Here is a 21494-nt window from a genome sequence, read left to right on the forward strand (position 1 = left end):
TTTTTTTTTCATTCAATAATTTTACCACTTAATTTACAAAATTTTAAAATATCCTCCATTTGATGATCTCTTAGTTGACTTTAATATTGAATTTTACTTCTAGCTGATATGTTAACAAAATTTGATTCTAATTCCAATTTGACATAGGCCATTTTAGTATTTCTTTTCTTATTGTCACTAAATAATGCTATGAATTGGTATATCAAAATTATGTTTAAGCTCAATTTAAGAATTTTTTATAGTTTTCAATCTTGATTCTTCGTTTAAATTTATTTTTGTTCGTGTAATCTTGGCTCGAGCTTGATTCAAATTAACGAGCTTTAAACGAGTAGTTTGTTTGGAAACATAAACAACCTTATCAAGTCGAGCTTATTAAGCCTTAATGAAACAATCTTTTTTTAGCTTTAAAAGATAAAAAAATTTTGCAAGCTTTAGAAATTTTAGAAGTTCATTAAACTTTCGTAAAATGTGGCTTCAAATAGCCTCCTGCGAGGCCACTTGGGTTACAAGTTCCACATTCAAATTAATTTGTTACAGCTTATAAATAACACCACTTCAACATTCTAGCAATATGGAACTAAATGACTAAATAAAAGGTTGAATTCAAATGATTATAAACGAGCCATAATCAAGCTTTATATCGAGCTTTAATTGAGATTTTAACGACTTGTTCATGACCTTTAAACAATATTTTTTATGATCATAAATGAGTTTAGCAACAAGTTAATAAAGCTTGTTTAGTTAATAACTGAGTATTTATGGAAGTGTTCCAACTTCTTCTATTAGTTAAATAAACAAACATACATGAGCTCTTGTTGAGCTGACCCTCTAGTAGTTTGCCAAACATTTGGTTCATTTGCGGCCCTAATCTCAATACAGGGGATTTAGTTTTCTAATGTTCTATATGCTTAGATCTTCACCATTCTTGATGCTTTGCTCCATAAAATTTGTCTGTTTAAATTTAAGAAACTCCCTTGGATGTTTTTCATTGCTTTCAAAGAGAGTCGGTTTGTCAACCATTTGTTTTGGCATTTAAAGTTGTAACCGCTTAATGATATTTAAAATTTAACTAAGCATGTAGCAATCTAAATTTTTAAATATAATTACATTAATTGGTATTTGTTAAGTTAACAGTTTTTTGTTTTTTGTTTTTTTATTTTCTCATCATTTAGCTGCCTGAAAGTATTCATTGCATTTATTCTATTCTTTCTTTCATATATTTGAATCATTTATTTTTTATATTATTTTATGATGCCTTTGTTTGAACTCTGCAGAGTAAATTTGAGCAGTCCAATGTCCTTTTAGCTGCTCAAGTGGTGAATCAGTTAGCTACTTGTGTTATCAGACAATCAAAGTGCAAGTGGGAATCTGAACCTGCTTCTACAGATCTACCTCTTGCTGATTTTCTTTCTCTTGAACCATTTGCCACACTATCCAAAAACCAAAAGGGACGTAATCAACATAAGCTTTTTGCTGCTGATTTAGCTTTTGCCACGCTAAAGGGTATCAAAACATTCACGGAGCTCTGCTCGGAGGATTTTGAATGCCAAAAAAAATTAGTAGATTTTGGAATTCTTTGCCTGCTTAAACGCTTACTTGTGGGAGATGATTACGAAAAACTTGCAGCAAATGAAACATATGATGCTTCAAGAGCCATGGAATCACAAGACCGGCCCTCAACTGTTACTGTTGACCAGCCAGCCTCAGATTCTAATGATTCTTCTAGCGTTCGAGTTCCCCCTGCTGCACACATACGCAGACATGCTGCACAGCTTCTCACAGTCCTCTCTCTTCTCCCAAATGTGAAAGGTTCCATTGCTCAAGATGAGATGTGGTGCCAATGGCTTGAGAGTTGTGCAAGTCAGAGGATTCCTTGTTGCTCTGATCTAAAAATTCAGAGCTATGCTAGGGCAACTCTGTTGAATATATTTTGCTCTGAGACTATTGGAAAACAGTCTTTAATAGAAGAAACTAAGGAGGGCCGATCAGCATGTGCTCAATATAAAGATATGCTTTTTTTGATTAGTCCTGATCTTTCACATTGGAAATGTTCCAAAATGAATGCTTTGGTTGACCCATCGAATAAAAGGGAATCCAGTTTTTCTGCTGCTTCGTCAAGTGGTGATGCAGATGGATATTGTTCAAATCAGAGTTGTGAAAATTCTGGCTGTGTTAGCCGGGCAGATGTAGCTTCACATGGGGAATCCCCTTTGATCGATGTTGTTTTTGTTCATGGTTTACGTGGTGGGCCATTTAAGTCCTGGCGTATGGCAGATGACAAGGTCTCAACCACGAGTAAAGCGGGACTGGTAGAGCATATAGATAGAGAAGCCGGGAAAGAGGGAACGTTTTGGCCAGGCGAATGGCTGTCGGCTGATTTTCCACAAGCAAGACTTTTTACTCTAAGATATAAGGTTCGTTCTTAAAACTTTGCCTTCTCAACTATAATTTTTCTCCAACTCAATTGTCATGCACGGAACATTCTGCCTGCCTTAGCCCTAGCTATAGCAGTTTCAATTTTTGTGGTCTTTTCCAGGTTGGACAAATTGATGATCATCTACAACTAACTGAATAATTTATGCAGACAAAACTAACTCAGTGGACGGGAGCTAGCTTGCCTCTCCAGGTTTGTGCAATCTCCAATCATAAAATTTTGAGCTCCTGAAATCTTTTCTCAGTTGTGTGAGTTCTCATTTATGGTCAAAACAAGAATCCTTTTTGATCATTCTTGTGGATTTTGTGATCAGTTTTGCGTATGGAATCACAGTTCTGGAGCAGGGCTAAAGTTTTGACTTTTGCTGTTGTTGTAATTATTAGTCCTAGAAAGATTTATTGTTCCCGTGCTGTTGTATTTGTTAGTCTAAATAAGTAGGGGGTTGTCTCCTCGCTTATTAGGTTGTTGGAATCTATCCTAGGTAGTTTTCATGCCATTCGTTCATCTTCTGAAGGAAAAATGTTGTTGCAAGCTTATATTTAGTCTAAAATATAAAAAACTTGTTGATATGATCTAAACATTGATTCCGCAAACAAAAGGCTATAAAATAATGTATAAGTCACACTAGAAACAATTGGCCTAGTTACATTCTGATTAATCAAACTACATTGATTCCTTCATGTAATATCTATGTCTCTTTTTTGCTTAACAATATTGCGATGCTAAATTACTCATGAGCTTTATGTTCCAATCATATCTTGCAATCAATTAAAAAATTATTTGTTTTTCACAATATCTGCCTATCATATCCATTTGTCACCAGTCTTTAAAAACAGAAATCTTGATTTTGAGTTTTGTTTGAAAGTTTGACGAGTCGATCTAATATTGATGCCTCCAAGAAGAAATATTCCGTGTTGTTATTGTTCTGAGTTCAAGGAAAAGCTTTTCTTTTTATTTTTTTCATTGTATTGGTTTTCTTAAATTGTGGAAATGATATCAATAATCAGCATCGTATCCTTTTGTCTCATGATTGTCGACTTCTATATTGTCACAATTTCTTAGATATCAAAACTGATTTTAATTAACACACTAAATTGATATTAGATTCTTCTTGTGATTTTTTTGCTGTGTTTGAGTTTACTTTTATTTTCATTTAAAGATGTTCAATTTTTTTATTCCTTGATCTTTATCACTATTTGTTTTTAACCATTTAATGATGTCCTTGCCAGGGATTTCCGCCATTGATGCCTTCATTCCTCAATTTGTACTACAAAACTTTTGTGTCCTCTTTTTAGACAATTAACATCTTTTGATGGTATTGTTAAACACATCTTCAATCTCTTCTTGTTTGTTTCAATCTAACATTTCACCATGTGTTTCAAGTAAAGCATTTTCTAGTTTATTAATATATCTTTACCTGAACATCTTTTTCTCATTTCACACTAATGCTGGTCATCAAGAGAGACATCGTTAGATTGTGAAACACTCTTGAATCTCTTCTTGTTTGTTTCAAATCCATCTAACATTTCAACAGTTGTTTCAAGTAAAGCATTTTCTAGTTTATTAATATATCTTTCCCCTGAAAATCCTTTTCCCATTTCAAACTTTATGCTGGTCATCAAGCGGGAAGCCCGTTTACCATAAATATACACTAGTGGGATTTTTGAGCTCTCTGCAGGAGTAAAAAAGATCTACAAGCCTCAATACTAATAACGTTTTTGGAATATCTTTGAGGTGAAGTTTCTCTTTCTACTTTTTTTGCAAAAGGTGGTTGCGTCTCTTAAACCATTATTCCAATTCTTAGAAGGTCAAGTAGTAGCCTGCATGTGGCCAAGATTCAGATTAGTAAATCTGGACTTTTGATTTGATCTAATATTGAACGTACAAATTAATAAAAAGCAGTAATATAGAACTAAAATCAATGTAGCTGGTAGGTGAGAAGTACGCACTTAATCTAACTGGTAGGTGAGAAGTACCACCTTGCTATGCCCCGAAGTATGTCTTGTTCTATATTATTCTTCTCCATCTTTGAAAATTTCTTGCCAGTTAATAAAATTTTGTAATTTTTTTCTTTTCAATAATTTCATGTCGCAATTTGAAGTTTTTGTGAACTTGTTTTGTGGTTGATCAAGAGTAACAATTTTCTACCATGCTTTTTATATTTGTGTTTATTCATGAGATGCTTTTATTGCTTTCATAAGTTTTTAAATAGTTTCAAGAATGATGGCTAGCTCAGTATGCTGGTGAGGCTAGGATACTTTCTAATTCTAGCTTTGTGGCTTCTTGCCAAGTAAATTAGGAATTAGGGAAGTTTTTCATGGATTTTGTAAGAGTTAATTACCAGTTGATGACTGATGTAAACATGTGCTAGTTGATAGTTAATCTTTTATTTCACATGGGTTCCATCCAATTGTAATTGCTTGGCTAATAATGAGGGTGGTTTTCCAAAATTTACTTTGGCCGATTTTGATCCTTAAGTTTGAATATATATGAAAATTATAAGTGGTTGAGTTTCATCCTGCTCTGCAGGAAGTTAGCACCATGTTGCTGGATAGGCTTCTCGCTGCGGGGATAGGGGATCGTCCTATTGTTTTTGTGACTCATAGGTACGTCTTTTGTGTCTTTTAGCTATATTGTCAGTTACTTTAGTGCCCCTATTTTCTCAAGGTTGCATTATGTCCACAATTGCATGGACACGTGCATTCATTCGCATATTTATCAATTTACTCATTTTAGTTTGTATGTCCATAACTTTAGACCGTATATATTGAGATTAACTAGTTCATTGAGTAATCTTTGTTTTCTCTTCATTTGAAAGAGAGTCCAGGTTATGTAAATACTGGTGAGTTATAACAATATATGCTAATCAAGGGGTCTTCTTTGAATGTGGATCAGAGCGAGAGAATTAGCATTTTGATTGAATGATTGAATGAAGGGAGTTTGACAGGGAATCTATATGCTTTACACAATTTTTAGTAAAGAGCAGTTTATTTTTTATTTCATTTTTATATCCATCTCATGAAAAAGACATCAATCTCTTTTTGAGAAGTTCCACCATAAATTATTTGAGTTATTCATATCAGACAGGAAGGAATGTGAATGTGGCTGGAAATGAGCTTTTTCTAGAGCAGTGTTTGTCGGAAGGTTGGAAATGGACAAGAAAGAAGTTCATGACTCAAAACTCACACCTTGAATGATCCTTTTGAAAGTTTTGTCTATCTCTCGCCTGCAACATAAATATATTGAACGGTGTCTTTTTTTATTCATATCTGAAAGTCTTTCCTTTAGCTATTTTTGTAAATGGTACATAGGAAGCTATAAGTTGTAAAAACTTGTCCTGTGAAATGCATCCCGGACATCTACTTTTTGAATTTTTTTTCCTTTTTATGTTCATATTTGATTTTCGATTCTATTTATTTAGAGGCGGTGTTGATATACATTTGTTGGAACCATATGTATTTGGTGCACTTCTTTTATTTTTGAAACTAAAGGCGTTATGCATAAGTTCTAAGTTCACCGATTGAATATTTGCAGCATGGGAGGCCTAGTTGTGAAGCAAATGCTGTATCAAGCCAAACTGAATAAGCTCAATAAGTTTCTTGATAACACTGTTGGAATTGTATGCCTCTGAAGCAACTCTTTCTATAGCCCATTTAAATTCTGATATCTTTTTTGTTTTTATATTTCAGATCTTTTATAGCTGCCCGCATTTTGGTAGCAAACTTGCAGATATGCCTTGGCGTATGGGCCTAATACTGCGTCCAGCACCGTCGGTTAGAAATTTTGTCCACCTAATTTTGGAGGCTAGGATATCCTGTGAATCCACTAGTTTAAAAAAGTTTGATATATGCTGTAAATATTTTTTCCGTTCCTGTAGATTGGAGAACTTAGAAGTGGATCCCCAAGGCTGGTAGAGCTGAATGATTTTATTCGTAATCTTCACAATAAAGGATATCTTGAGGTTCTTAGCTTCACTGAGGTAACAAACTTTTCCTGGTATAGTGCCTCTGTGTGTGTGTGTGTGTTTTCTTTTTGAATCTAATTAACCTTGTATGCTCTTTAACAGACCCAAGTTACCCCAATTGTTGAAGGTTACGGTGGATGGGCCTTTCGGCTGGAAATTGTACCAATGGAATCTGCCTACCCTGGGTTTGGTGAACTTGTTGTAAGTGTTATATTCAGTGATTTTGCAACAACTTACAAGAAGTTGTGAAAAAGATGAATTAGTGATGGTTGATAAACTCATTTTTTTGCGAACATGTACTATTAAATCATATGCTCGTGCAATAGTAGATTTTTTGCTTTGTGCTTCCACTTATCGGAGGTGCTAACCTAATTTTGGAAGTGTGGATCCTAATTGTTGTGGTGGGTGGCTAAGTGACACGGGATGGAATCCCTCCTGCAGGCACAAGCTCCCGCATTTCCGCAGTTTCGCATGTTCATGGAACATGCTGCTATCGCAGGATGTCTCTCATCCCAGGATGCACCCTAGTTTTAGTTTTAGCATATTTCTTACATTTTTGTTTCTTTCATATTTATCTATTTTCTAATCAGGTTATTTGCTATTAACGAACTATTTATATGTTGGATTTTGTTGTTTTATCAGACTTTTGACTTTATTTATGTCAATGTTTTTAAAAGCGTGCTTCACGAGCAAAGCGAAGCGAATGGCATGGCATCAGTTTTGTTTTGTTGAGGCACGCTTCCAAACAACAACAACAACTAATTGGGGTCGGCTACATGAATCCTTTTGCTCCATTGCGTCCTATTTAGTGTCATATTTCATTTAATTATAATAAATTAAGATCATCATATAAGATCATCTTTTATACAATATGCCCAAGTCTTCCTAGGTCTACCTCTGTCTTTCTTAACATAAGTTGAATCTAAAACATCTACTCTCCTAATCAAATCATCAGATGGTTCACGTTTAACGTGTCCAAACCATCTAAAACGACTCTCTCTAATTTTGTCCGTCACTGGATCTGCTCCAACCATATCACGTATATATTCATCTCGCATTTTGTCTCTTAAGTGTAAAGCCACTCTTCCACCTAATCATTCTTATCTCGACAACACTTAGTTTTATGCTTCTCTTTAAAGTCCAACATCCAACGTCATAGAGCATTGCAAGTCTTACCACCATCTTATAAAATTTTCCTTTCAGTTAAGCGATACATTTCTTTCTCATAATAGGCCCGAAGCATTCATCCACTTCAACCAACCAACTTGAATTCTACTAATAACATTCCCATCTATATCACCATGACTTTGAACAATAGATCCGCGATATCTAAAGCTTTCAAACCTTTTAAGAATTTGATCACCCATAATTACAATCTTGTCACTAGAGCTACTACTACTAAAACTATATTCCTGCATTCAGTTTTAGTTCTAATCAAATGAAGGCCTTAAGACTCAAATTTAGATCTCCATTATTCAAGTTTTTCTTGAGATTTCTCTCTCTTCTTATCCACGAGAAGGATATCATCAGCAAAAAGCATACACCAAGGTACATCCTCCAGTAAATGTCCATTAAGACCTTCTATAACTAAAGCAAAAAGATATGGGCTTAAAGCCAACCTTTAATGTAATCCAACAGAAATAGGAAAATAATTGGTCAGTCCTCCTTCTGTTCGAACACAAGTAACAACGACTTATCTTTAATGACTTGAATATAATTCATATCAACATCTTTCTTCTCAAGAACTCTCCAAAGGATATCTCTTGGAACCTTTTGTAAGCTTTTTCTAAATCAATAAAAATCATATGTAGATCTTTCTTATTATCTTTGAACTTCTCCATCAAACCTCTCAATAAATGTATATTTTCCATAGTAGATCTGTTCGACATAAAACCAAACTGATTATGAGAAATCTTTGTAGCAAGTCTTAACCTATGTTCAGTTATCCTCTCCCATAATTTTAAAGTTTGACACATCAACTTAATTCCTCTATAATTTTCACACCCTTGTGCATACCCTTTATTCTTAAAAATGGGGATCAAAATTCTTTTTTCACTCCTCAGGCATCTTTTTAGTTTTTAAAATAATATTAAAGAGTTTAGTAAGCAAGAAACTCTCAAATCTCCTATATATTTTCACACTTCAATTGGGCTATCATTAAGTTCTGTAGACTTTCCACCCTTGGTTTTATTTAAAGTCTCATTAACTTCTTTTTTACTAATGCAACGGTAAAATTAAAATATTTTATTATTATTAACGATATTAAGATAATTAAGGTCGATCGTATTTTCAGAAACTTCATTAAAAAATTTTTCAAAATAACTCACCCCCGTATGTTGAATACCTTTTTTCTAAAAAAATATTTTGTGATTTTCAACTTTAATACACTTTACCTGAGTTAAATCTTTACTTTTCTATTTGTTTGACTAGTTTATACATATATTTTACTCCCTCCTTAGATTCCTAATCTATTATAAAAATTAATAAAAGAAGAATTTTTAGCATCACAGATTGTATTTTTAGACTACCTATGGGTCGTTTGATATTTTCCCAGTTCTCTAAGCCTTTACATTTAAACCAATTTTTATAATATAAATTCTTATATTTTATCTTATTTTGCACATTATTATTATAGAAATTTTTTCTTTTGATTATTCAAGTACACCTTTTGTCATTTGTTTAATAGTGTTTGTTACTTTATCCCACATAGAATTTGCATATTCATGAACATTCCAAATTTTGAAATCTTGAATTTTACAAAAAAAAAAAATAATTTTGTGTATTTTAGATACCCCCATCTAATTCTATAACAGTGATTTGCTAGTATTCTTTATTTTACAACACTTTATCTTAAAATCTAGAACTAATAATCGATATTGAGTACTTAAATCCTCACTTGGAATGACCTTACAATATTTATATTCTTGACAATCTCTTATTCTCATAAGAAAATAATCAATTTGTGTTTTATTAGATCCATTCTTATAAGTAGTAATGTGTCAAACACGCTCATCTCTTTTCTTGAATAAAGTATTAGCAATAACAAAATCATAAATTAAAGCAAAATCTTGTATGACTTTACCTTCTTCATTAATCACTCCAAAACCATTGCCACTATGAATATTTCTAAAATCGTCTACCACTCTACCTACATGTCCATTTAAATCTCCTCCAATAAAAATTCTTTCATTAAGAAGTATCATTTGTATTAAGTCTTATAAGTCATTCCATAATTTTTCCTTAGAACATATATCTAAACCTACTCGAGGAGCATAAACACTTATAATATTAAAAATCTTAGTATAAATAACAATCTTAAGGGTTATAATTCTGTCTCCAATTCTATTATTTTTTACAACATTATCTTTCAAACTCTTATACATAATTACACCTACATCATTTCTAGTGTGTCTCTTACCTGAATACCAAAAATTAAAACACAAGTTATCAATTTCCTTCGCCTTTTTTCGAACCCATTTAGTTTCTTATCGGATATTTTTCTTTCTATGAATCATAATATAAAATAATTTCATAATTTACCAGTAAGAATACCTATATTCCAAGATCCTATACTAATTTTAATTGCATGAACTAACTTCTTTACCCGCATTCGTCTGTAATATGAGAACATTTGCTTATTTGACATTACACACGGGCGCCGGTACAACGACCCTTGCACACTTTTCACTATATTCAAGACATACAACGTCAGGAGATGCCCTAGCATTTACACAATGATAAAAAAGAATTCATGTCATGATTTTTCGACAAATTTTACGTTAGTTGTCGACTGCCTAACGCAACCCCCACTTTTCACATCTTGGGCTTGAAACCCGGCAATAACAGTGTTGAAGTAAAATTTTCTAAGTTTTTTTTTAATTATTAAGTTTTTAATTATTGCAACAAACTATTAGAAATTGTTCGAAAATTTAATTTGCAGTTTTACTTCCAATATTTGTTTTTCAAGTTTTGCATTGTACCCCATTTTTTTTATATAAACTTTTAAGTCATGTATTGTATTTTATAATTGTTAATGAATGTATTTATACAATAATAATTTTGTATGACATATTAGTGTTTATTATGTCTAAATAAAAACTTAGATGAGGTCAGAGGAAGAACCATGCAGATGAATCCACCAATAGGAAAGCCTTTGTTGAAGTTAAAAGAGAAGAAATTATGAAGAAGCTCATGATGACAGGAAATGTGGATTCATCTAGTAGTGAAAGCTTTGCCTTGTACACACAAAACTCTCCCCATGAATCAAAGCCAAAGAAGAATCATCCCTTGTGTGTACATTACAAGAAACTTGATTATGCATAAGACAAGTGTTGGAAACTGCATGGAAAATTACAGATTGGAAACCTGGACGATGGAGGAAGGACCAACACAACAAAGCCCATGTTGCTACTCCTGAAGGATTGGCCTAACTTCTTTCTAGCACAGTGGAGCGGCCTACTTGTTTGGTGATACACCAAGGTATCATATCCTTTTGCTATCTCGATAACGATGCGAGATTTCGGCCTCGAATAATTGACTCAGGTGCATTTGATCACATGATTAGAGACCATTCATGCTCTCACCAACCACTAAGATTTTAGCATGTCCAAATTTTTTAAACTTGCAGATGAATCTCACTTTTGGATTATTGGGAATGGAGAAGTGAAAATCCCCAAAGATATTCAGCTTTTTTATATGTTATATATTCTCTAATTAGATTACAACTTACTTTCTTTTAGCAAACTTACTTATGACTTGAATTGTGTTGTTAAATTTCATTATATCTCTTGTGAATTTCAAGTGGTGGATTTAGGGAAGGTAATTGATAATGTTGATTTGTATCAAGATTTATATATATTCAAGGATATTCTTTTAACACACAAGAGTCTTCTGCACCATCCCCGTCCTATATTCTCTCGTGTCAGTTTTGTCTGATGATGTTGAAAGTCAAGTTTTACTATGACATTGTCATCTGGGTCTTTCTAATTTTATTATGTTGTAAAATTATACCCCCATCTCTTTTTTAATAAAATACCAAAATTTGATTATTGTAAAATATGTCAGTTAACTAAATATAATCATGTTCATTCTCTATGGCAGTACAAACAAACACATCATTTTTCTATCATACACAATGATATTTGAGGAACTTCAAATTTGAAATTCATTAATGGAGTTAGATGGTTTATTTCTTATGATGTATAAAATAATGGTGGAGAAGAATAGGATGATCAAGTTCTTATTACATCTAAATAAAAACTTAGATGAGGTCAGAGGAAGAATCATGCAGATGAAGCCTATTTCCACCACTAGGAAAGCCTTTGTTGAAGTTAAAAGAGAAGAAATTATGAAGAAGCTCATGATGACAGGAAATGTGGATTCATCTAGTAGTGAAAGCTTTGCCTTGTACACACAAAACTCTCCCCATGAATCAAAGCCAAAGAAGAATCATCCCTTGTGTGTACATTACAAGAAACTTGATTATGCATAAGACAAGTGTTGGAAACTGCATGGAAAATTACAGATTGGAAACCTGGACGATGGAGGAAGGACCAACACAACAAAGCCCATGCTGCTACTCCTTCTGAAGGGTTGGCCTAACTTCTTTCTAGCATAGTGGAGCGACCTACCAGTTTGGTGATACACCAAGGTATAATATCCTTTTGCTATCTCGATAATGATGCTAGATTTCAACCTCAGATAATTGACTCGGGTGCATTTGATCACATGATTAGAGCCCATTCATGCTCTCACCAACTACTAAGATTTTAGCATGTCCAAATTTGTTAAACTTGCAGATGAATCTCACTTTTGGATTATTGGGAATGGAGAAGTGAAAATCTCCAAAGATATTCAGCTTTTTTCTATGTTATATGTTCTTCAATTAGATTACAACTTACTTCCTTTTAACAAACTTACTCATGACTTGAATTGTGTTACTAAATTTCATTATAACTCTTGTGAATTTCAGGTGGTGGATTTGGGGAAGGTAATTGACAATGTTGAATTGTATCAAGATTTATATCTATTCAAGGATATTCTTTTAACACACAAGAGTTTTCTTCACCATCCCCGTCCTATATTCTCGCGAGTCAGTTTTGTCTGATTTTGTTGAGAGTCAAGTTCTACTATGGCATTGTCATCTGGGTCTTTCTAATTTTATTAGGTTGCAAAATTATATCCCCATCTCTTTTTTAATAAAAGCCAAAATTTGATTATTGTAAAATATGCCAGTTGACTAAATATAATCATGTTCATTCTCTATGGCAGTACAACCAAACACATCATTTCTCTATCATACACAGTGATATTTGAGGAACTTCAAAATTGAAATTCATTAGTGGAGTTAGATGGTTTATTTCTTTTATTGATTGTCACACTAGAAATATTTAGTTATTTTTTGTGAAGGAGAAATTTAAAATTGCACAAATCGTTTAATCATTCTATAACATAATCAACACTCGGTTCTAATGCAAAACTCATTCTTAAAACTTATAATACAAATGAATACTTTAACTCTATCCTTCGACCCTGCCTTGTGAAGAATGATGTCATCCATGTGAGTTCCTGTGTTGACACCCCACAATAAATGGGATAGCTGAGAAAAAAAATCTATATAACCTCGCGGTATTTAGGTCTTTAATGTTTTCTCACTATGTCCCAAAAATTTTATGGGAGATGACATGCTCACTTTCATCTACCTCATTAATAGAATGCCAAGCAAGGTCCTTAATTTCAAAGCTCCTCTTGATGTTGTGATAGAGAAATACCCTCGTGTCAGAACATTCTCAACTAATCTTACTCTAAAAATATTTGGCTCTCTTTTGTTCACATTCACCAACCAAATCGCACAAAGCTCGAGTCAAAATCTATCAAATGTATCTTCCTTGGGTATACTTCTAACAAAAAGGTGTACAAGTGTTATCCTCCCATTACCAAAAAAAAAAACAAATAATTCTATGGATGTGAGTTTCTTTGAAAACTAACCATACTATCCCAAATATGATATTTAGTGGAAGAGTATGTGAATATCAAAATTGGGACATTACTTTGGATATCAACACTGATCTAGAGTTATCACAACCTATTCTACTTCTCTCTGCTATTATGTCTCTCAAGTTCTACCACTTCATAACATCCAACTTTAAATCGACAACAATGATCTTCTCAAGAAATAAGTTCACTAAGCAGGATAAGGACAAGATGCAACCGCATAAATTTTTACAACCAAATCTGAATTCACACATCTTTGAAGTTCCAAGGGAGGTGGAATACAATGGAGAAGACATGAAAAGTTACACAAATTATCCTACTGGGAGTATGTTTCATATGAGAGGTTATCATTACCTTATAAAAGTTTTTGTATTAATCTTGATAGTGTGCAGATACTCAAATTTATTCACGAAACACTTCAAAGTCCAATATGAAAAAATGTAATTGAAGAGGAGATTCAAGCACTTGATTTAAATGACACATAAACCTTTACAAATTTTCATGATATAAAAAACTTATTGGGTACAAATGGGTGTTCATTATCAAGTATAAAGCATATGAGAGTATTGAGAGGTTCAAGGCTAGGTTGGTCGCTAAAGGTTTCACTCAATCGTATGGGATAGACTATCAAGAGTCATTTGCACCAATGGCCAAGTTAAACACCGTATGAGTTCCTCTTTTATTGACAACGAACACCAGGTGGGAACTATATTAACTTGATATCAAGAATATATTTTTTAAAAAGAGTGTTTGTTGGAACCCACTGGGACTAAAAAATGACTCATATAAATATCTGGTTTGTAAACTAGAAAATACTTTTATTGGCCTCAAGCAATCTCCACAGGATTGGTTTGATAAGTTTGTCAACACTATTAAAGCTAATGGGTACATCCAATGTCTGCCTGGTCATACATTGTTCATAAAACATGCACATGGAGGTAAGAAAACTATACTCATTATTTATGTAAATGATATGATTCTGACGGGTGAAGATGAAAAAGAAATTGTGAAGATTAATGAGCTTTTTGTCGCTGAATTTGAAATTAAGGATCTAATAATGATGAGATGCTTTCTTGGCATGAAAGTGTGTAGGTGTAAGATGAGAATTGTGATATCCTAAAGAAAATACATCCTAGACCTACTAGACGAAACAAAAATGCTAATAGAGGCCTCAACTGGTTTGCACCCTAGCATTCTTGTTTCGTTTAGTAGGTCTATGATGTATTTTCTTTAGGATATCACCATTCTAATCTTAGACCTAGAAACTTTCATGCCCAGAAAGCATCTCATCATTCTTAGATCCTTAATATCAAATTCAGTGACAAAAAGCTCATTAATCTTTACAATATCTTTTCATTTTCACCCGTCAGGATCATATCATCTACATAAATAATGAGTATAGTTGTCTTAACTCCAATGTGCATGTTTTGTGAACAATGTATGCTCAGTCAGACATTGGATGCACCCATTAGATTTAATAGTGTTGACAGAGGAAGAGAAAATGCAACGACAGAATTACCAAGCGGTAGAAGATGCATGAGGTGATGCGGAGAAAATATTTATCTCCTCACTAAAATGTATATCAATCTCAATGTGTTTGATCTTGTCATGATACACGGGATTCTTTGCAATACTAACAGTAGATTGGTTATTACATAACAACTTTATGGATTGGATTCACATTCCTTCAAAGATTCCCAAAGCAAGTGCCTACCACTAAGTTTCTACACTACTTCTAGAGACCACTGCTTGTTTCTTGCTCCTCCATATGACATGATTTTCTCAAACATAAGAACAATACCTAAAAGTAGATCTTCTGTCAGTAAATAGTCCTGCCCAACTTGCATCAGCGTAAACCTCTACTTCCCCTTTTTTTGATTTCTTAAATAATAACTCTATGTCAGAGATCTTCTTCAAAACTTCAATATTCTATAAGTCATCTCTAGGGGTTCTTCATTCGTCTAGTTGGTCTACGATGTATTTTCGTTAGGATATTAAAATTCTCATCTTAGACCTAGACACTTTCATGCCCAGAAAACATCTCATCATCCTTAGATCCGTAATTTCAAATTCAGTGACAAAAAACTCATTAATCTTCACAATTTTTTGTACATCTTAACCCGTCAGGATCATATCATCTACATAAATAATGAGTATAGTTGTCTTACCTCCATGTGCATGTTTTGTGAATAATGTATGATCAATCAGACATTGGATGTACCCATTAGATTTAATAGTGTTGATAGAGGAAGAGAAAAGACAACGATAGAATTACCAAGTGGTAGAAGATGCAGAAGACGATGCGGAGAAAATACCTACCTCCTCACTAAAATGTATATTGATCTCAATGTGTTTGACCTTGTCATGCTACACGAGATTCTTTGCAATACTAACCGTGGATTGGTTGTTACATAACAACTTTACGGATTGGATTCACATTCCTTCACAGATTCCTAAAGCAAGTGTCTGTTACTTAGATTCTACACTACTTCTAGAGACCACTACTTGTTTCTTGCTCCTCCATATGTCATGATTTTCCCAAACAAAAGAACAATACCCAAAAGTAGATCTTCTGTCAGTGAGTACGCCTGCCCAACTAGCATCAGTGTAAACCTTTACATCCCCCTTTTTTTATTTCTTAAATAATAACTCTATGTCAGAGACCTTCTTAAGAAACTTCAATATTCTATTAATCATCTCTAGGTGTTCTTCATTTGGACCATTCATATGTTGACTCACAATGTTGACAGAGCATGCGATATTAGGTCTAGTGCGTAACATGTATATAAGTTTACCGACCAATCTCTAATATACCTTTCTTCATTAGTATGTTTTCTCTCCCTGAATGTAATTTTTTGTTAAAATTCATAGAGGCTCAGCAGGTTTGCACCCTAGCATTCTTGTTTCGTCTAGTTGGTCTAGGATGTATTTTTTTTATGATATCAAAATTCTCATCTTAGACCTAGACACTTTCATGCCTAGAAAGCATCTCATCATCCTTAGATCCTTAATTTCAAATTCAGTGACAAAAAACTCATTAAACGTCGCAATTTCTTTTTCATCTTCACCCGTCATGATCAATCATCTACATAAATAATGAGTACAGTTGTCTTACCTCCATGTGCATGTTTTATGAATAATATATGATCAATCTGACATTGGATGTACCCATTAGATTTAATAGTGTTGACAGAGGAAGAGAAAAGGCAACGATAGAATTATCAAGTGATAGAAGATGCAAAAGGTGATGCGAAGAAGATACCTACCTCCTCACTAAAATGTATATCAATCTCAATGTGTTTGATCTTGCCATGATACACAGGATTCTTTGCAATATTCATATATTTTTAATCTACGATAAAGAGTTTGATTCTTCGCAAATTCTTAGGATCTATATATTTTTAATTGTCATAATATAATTGAAATATTCATTTTACTCTACGATAAAGAGTTTTCTCTCAGAAATACTGGCACGATCCTTAAAAAATAGCTTTGTTTTGTAAATAAATTCCAATTACTTTTGGTAAGGTAATAAAACTTGTTAGAATGTGACCATAAAAATAAGATTATCAAACAAGTTTTTGTATCTCAAACCTACACTTATACTTAAATTAGAAGTATATTCATCTGGCATTTTCAAGGATTAAACTCATTCATAAATTGTTTTTATCCTTCTGATGTGTGTATATTTGGTTTTAGTCCAAAATTTTTTTCATTGCTCAAACTTGAAGCTTGAATCCTTTCCATCTATAATATACTTCTTTAGATACATCATTGGTTGCAAGTTATGCTTGATTTTTTCTTTGATGGCCATCGCAATATTGACAATATTGTGAAAAATATCTTGATAAACATCCCTTATGAATTATGCCAGATTAATTTGTTCTCTATTTGTGCAAATCTCAAAAATGTCGTGTTTTATCTAATATTGACTCAATAATTTGCGATATTCTACGTACTCTTTGTCATAGCTAAGCTCCATTTAAATTTGGTGGTGGATTAAGACAAGAGGAAGTTGTTGGTTGAATTTTAAAGGGATTTGAACAAACATATCTTAATGCAAATATGATGAATTTAGATTTAGAAGACCTTAAAATTTAACTGAAGCCGATTACCCAGTTCATAGAAGGAGATTGATTGTAAATGCAGAATTTATTTATTTTGTGACTCACAGTAATAATTCTATTGATCAATCTCCATGATCTGTCTTATATATTATCAAGGTCAGCATTTATATATTATAGTCAACTTATTTGACCTGCTTATATGGCAATCGATGATCGAGTATTATGATGATCAATTTACATGATCTTCATACACCCGAGGACCCCAATATCGCTGCGCTAAATATGTTTAATAATTTCATTTGCCTTCTTCATACTACAAATATCAGCAACATTTTACTTGCATTTTGACATCAATCTCAAACAATAAATAAATAAATAAAATTTAAAATTAAATAAATTAAATTTTAAAAAATCTCAAATGATTAACAAATATCAAGAGTTTATTTGAAATGTTCTAATCTTATAGTAGGATATAGTTGATTATGGAATGAGTATTATAATTTGAGCTTTCCTCCCATTCTTCATCTCCTTTAGTGGGTTCAGGTCATCTTCTCTCTTCATTTGCGTACCTTTCAGTATCCATACCCCTTCTCTCTCTTTTCCATCTAGATGTGCATTAAGTATTCTACAATATCCATCAATAGCATATAAAGAAAAAACCGTTGTTATGACTGCTAGCATGAGAAATATTTTCCTTTTTTATGGGTCATTTACATACATACATACCACCCAATTCATATGTATTTACATATCTAACACATAAACTTTGCCTTTTACATTTATGCTACAAAAATCTTTTATATCAATAAAAAATACCACCATTTCAACTTTAAAAAGTGAAATACACCTTTTTATGCATAGGTAACCTGGTATGCATGTAAATATTGTAGTTTAGGTGTTAGATATATAAATACATAGGATTTGGGTGGTATGTATGTAAATCTTCCTTTTTTATTTCAAATTTTAATTATATGACCATTATTACATTTGGCAATTTGTCGTTTACGCAATGCTTCCACAGGTGTTGGACGGAACGGATCATATAAATTCATGCAAGCCTGTCAATCGAACCGACCCATCATACGCAGAGACACTCGAGTTCCTGAAGAAATTAAAAGCTCGTCTTACTTAGCTTTTTCCATTTCAGCCTAGATTTGACGTAAGGGTGCATCTCAAGAATTCAGGAATTGCCATTTTACAATATTGGTGGAGCATCCTTAGAAATCTTAATTTATTGATCTGCAACAAGTTGAGAAGCTGTTGATTTGAGCTATCGCGCGTGGAGGTGAAAAAGCTGTTTGTAGAGTTCAGAGATTCGAACCATTTAAAAAGAATCTCTCCCACACATACACAAATTTTCTGTTTTTTCAACATAGCATTGTTGTATAGAAATATTTGCATAGAAGAAACAGCTTCATTCATGGCTATTTTCTTGGAGACAGCCCAGAAATCAAGATGCCTGGATATTTGCCAGACAAAGCAGGTATGCTTTGCTAGCTCAGAAGAAATAAGAAGATTTTTAATGTTATTTTATTATTATTATCATTATTATATCTGAAATGCAGTTTTTTCCTGTATATGTTAGTATGTGTTGTTTGTTTCATGCTAGATTTTATTTATTATTTTAATGTTCGGCTTTTATTTTTTCAGTATGATCAGTGGATAAATATGACATTCGCATTTTTTTTGTAATTGATTGTTGGGAAATTATACAGTGCAAAAAAAACTTAAACCCCCTTTCTACCGTGAGGTTTAGGATAACTTCTAAAAATTGCTGAGTGTGAGAGTTGGACTTCAATATATTTGTGATTGCCCCAATGACTGATCAACAATGGAGGACATGTTTCCTCCAATATTGAGGTCCAAATTAAATGTCAATGAAAGGCTTGCTCGACCGTATGTGAATCAAAACAAGACTTCCTCCCTGCCCTTGTTTAGTAAACCGATATCACTCCGTCCCCCCGGACACTCAACGAAAGAAGAAGTCGACCCCAAGGCACCACCCGCCTTTCTCTTACCTTTCACTTTCATAGCAAGGTCAAATCACTCTCGTCACACTCTAAGAAACACAACAACGCAGCAATCTGAGTTATTGGTGGGGAAGCAATCTGAGTTATTGGTGGGGGTTCGGTCCGTTAGCTGGTCTTTGTTTAGCCATTCAGATAGTGACTGGCGTTTTTTTAGCTATGCATCACACACCTCATGTGGATCTAGCTTTCAACAGCGTAGAACACGTTATGAAAGATGTTGAAGGGGGCCGGTTACTCCGTTATATGCATGCTAATGGGGCAAGTATAGCTGTTACTTTGCTTTCTGGATACCTTTCCATCCTTTCACAAGCCAGCTACGCACCTTGCTCTTCTATTATAAGCAAGTAGCTTTGATTTGGGAATAAGCTGGAAGTCAAATAGTATGTCTGAGTTGAAGTGAAGGGTGCTAGTAAGTCATAATAAGTAGAGCGGAACACTGTTGGCTAAACAAAAGACGTATGACTTGAGAAAGTAAGATCTTCGATCTGTTGGTAGAACAACCAGTAATCACTCGATGCTTCTTTCCAGTTCACGATGACTGCTTACACATCGCAGCAATCCGTACTTTGAAACGGACCGATTTACCTTAAACCATTCGGGAATTGACCTGATGGTTAGTCAAGGTAACGGTTATAGTCTTTGTGGTCGTATTCTATCCCCTCGCTTAATACCATAAGCCAAGTATGCTTTTGAAGTTGATGCGGGATATACTTAAATAGTATAGATACTGATGAGCGACCTTTGTTTGATTGTGCAGGCAAGTGTCTATCTAGCAATCTACTTTTTATTTGGCAATATGTCATAAAACTTTGTATATAAATTTAGTGCAAAGGAGAAATAGTTATATTCTGTAGAATTTACTCTGAAGAGTCGTGATGGTGAACTCATTGAGTTAATTAGCAAGTTGGGTGATGACGTATGAATAAAATTCTATTTTCATTTCTCAGAATTTGATCTGAATGTAATTTGGTTTAACCAGTATGGTTCCAAGCAATTAATAATTTACTATTATGTTTAAAGTTGTTAAAAATTAAAGTTTAAAACAATAAATTTCACATATTTTTTTATCTTTTCTCCATCTCTCTTTACCTCCAATGGCACCCCTTAGGAAGCTGATAATGGATTGATAGGCATGAGTAAATTTAATTTGTAAATCTTAATATTTTTTGATATATCTGTTTAACTAGTTCAATGGAGATAAAAAATTTGTACTTGATAAGCAAAAGCACCATAGATCTATGAGAAGGATAAGAGTCTGATTAATCATCGAAAACGAAGTAATTCTAAGTGTTCATAGAACAACTTGTAACATATTTCCGGTATGTCTTGGGCCTGTGGCACATTAAACTTAGTTTTTAAGGAAGTTCAAACAAGTATTTTCTTGCAGATTCAATTTATTTGTATTCAAGTGGTGTAAGGAAAAAAAAAATGAATGATTTCATTATGACAACTTTGTAGTGAAACATGGTGTCAAATTAGAAGTTGCACTCTATAAACAAATGATTTGCCCTAATCCACTTGGTCACGTAATTGATCATCACAAGCATGAACATTTTCTAGCCATTCACAAATGAAGATATTTCTCGCTCGAGTGATGAACAAACACTAGAGGGGTTGCATTTTACAAGCAAGTTAAAAGTTGCATATGAGCAAATCTATGGCATTGAATACATATCTTAAAAAACTCTCTAACATATTTTCATAAGGTACGCCAAAAAGAACACGTTGTAGTATTTCATTTCCTAATCTTGTCCTTCCATAATGGCTTTTAGATTATGCTAAATAAATTTTATAGAGCATATTTTTAGCTTTGGACTAATGTGTGCATCATAGATTAATTGAAGCGATTGATCTTCTAATCAGTAATTTTCCTTCATGGCTTATTTGTTTGCTTAAATTTAGAATCTCCTTGGAATTCAATCAATGGAAAATTATTCAATGAATGAGTTGACTGGGCCTATGCCACTTTGCTCCAATCATTTATGCTTCCTCTATAGTTGAACAAG

The 21494-nt window shown here is 33.3% G+C and overlaps 1 protein-coding gene across 2 annotated transcripts in view; it reads left to right on the forward strand.

Moving 5' to 3' along the window:
* LOC110032106 overlaps positions 1–19088 on the forward strand; it is a 31462-nt gene extending 12374 nt beyond the window's left edge. Inside the window, exons 3-10 of one of the 2 annotated variants that reach the window (XM_020735621.1) lie at positions 1275–2414; positions 2585–2626; positions 4964–5040; positions 5969–6053; positions 6124–6207; positions 6312–6413; positions 6501–6599; positions 18480–19088. In XM_020735621.1, the coding sequence (XP_020591280.1) occupies positions 1275–2414; positions 2585–2626; positions 4964–5040; positions 5969–6053; positions 6124–6207; positions 6312–6413; positions 6501–6599; positions 18480–18590 (1740 nt within the window). In that variant the 3' untranslated portion in view covers positions 18591–19088. Of the gene's footprint in view, positions 1–1274; positions 2415–2536; positions 2627–4963; positions 5041–5968; positions 6054–6123; positions 6208–6311; positions 6414–6500; positions 6600–18479 lie in introns of those variants that run through there. The other variant, XR_002294820.1, reaches the window with a different exon arrangement.
* The last annotated feature ends 2406 nt before the right edge of the window (positions 19089–21494 follow it).

This window comes from Phalaenopsis equestris, unplaced genomic scaffold (assembly GCF_001263595.1).
Source record: "Phalaenopsis equestris unplaced genomic scaffold, ASM126359v1 Scaffold000878, whole genome shotgun sequence".
Classification (NCBI taxonomy): Eukaryota; Viridiplantae; Streptophyta; class Magnoliopsida; order Asparagales; family Orchidaceae; genus Phalaenopsis; species Phalaenopsis equestris.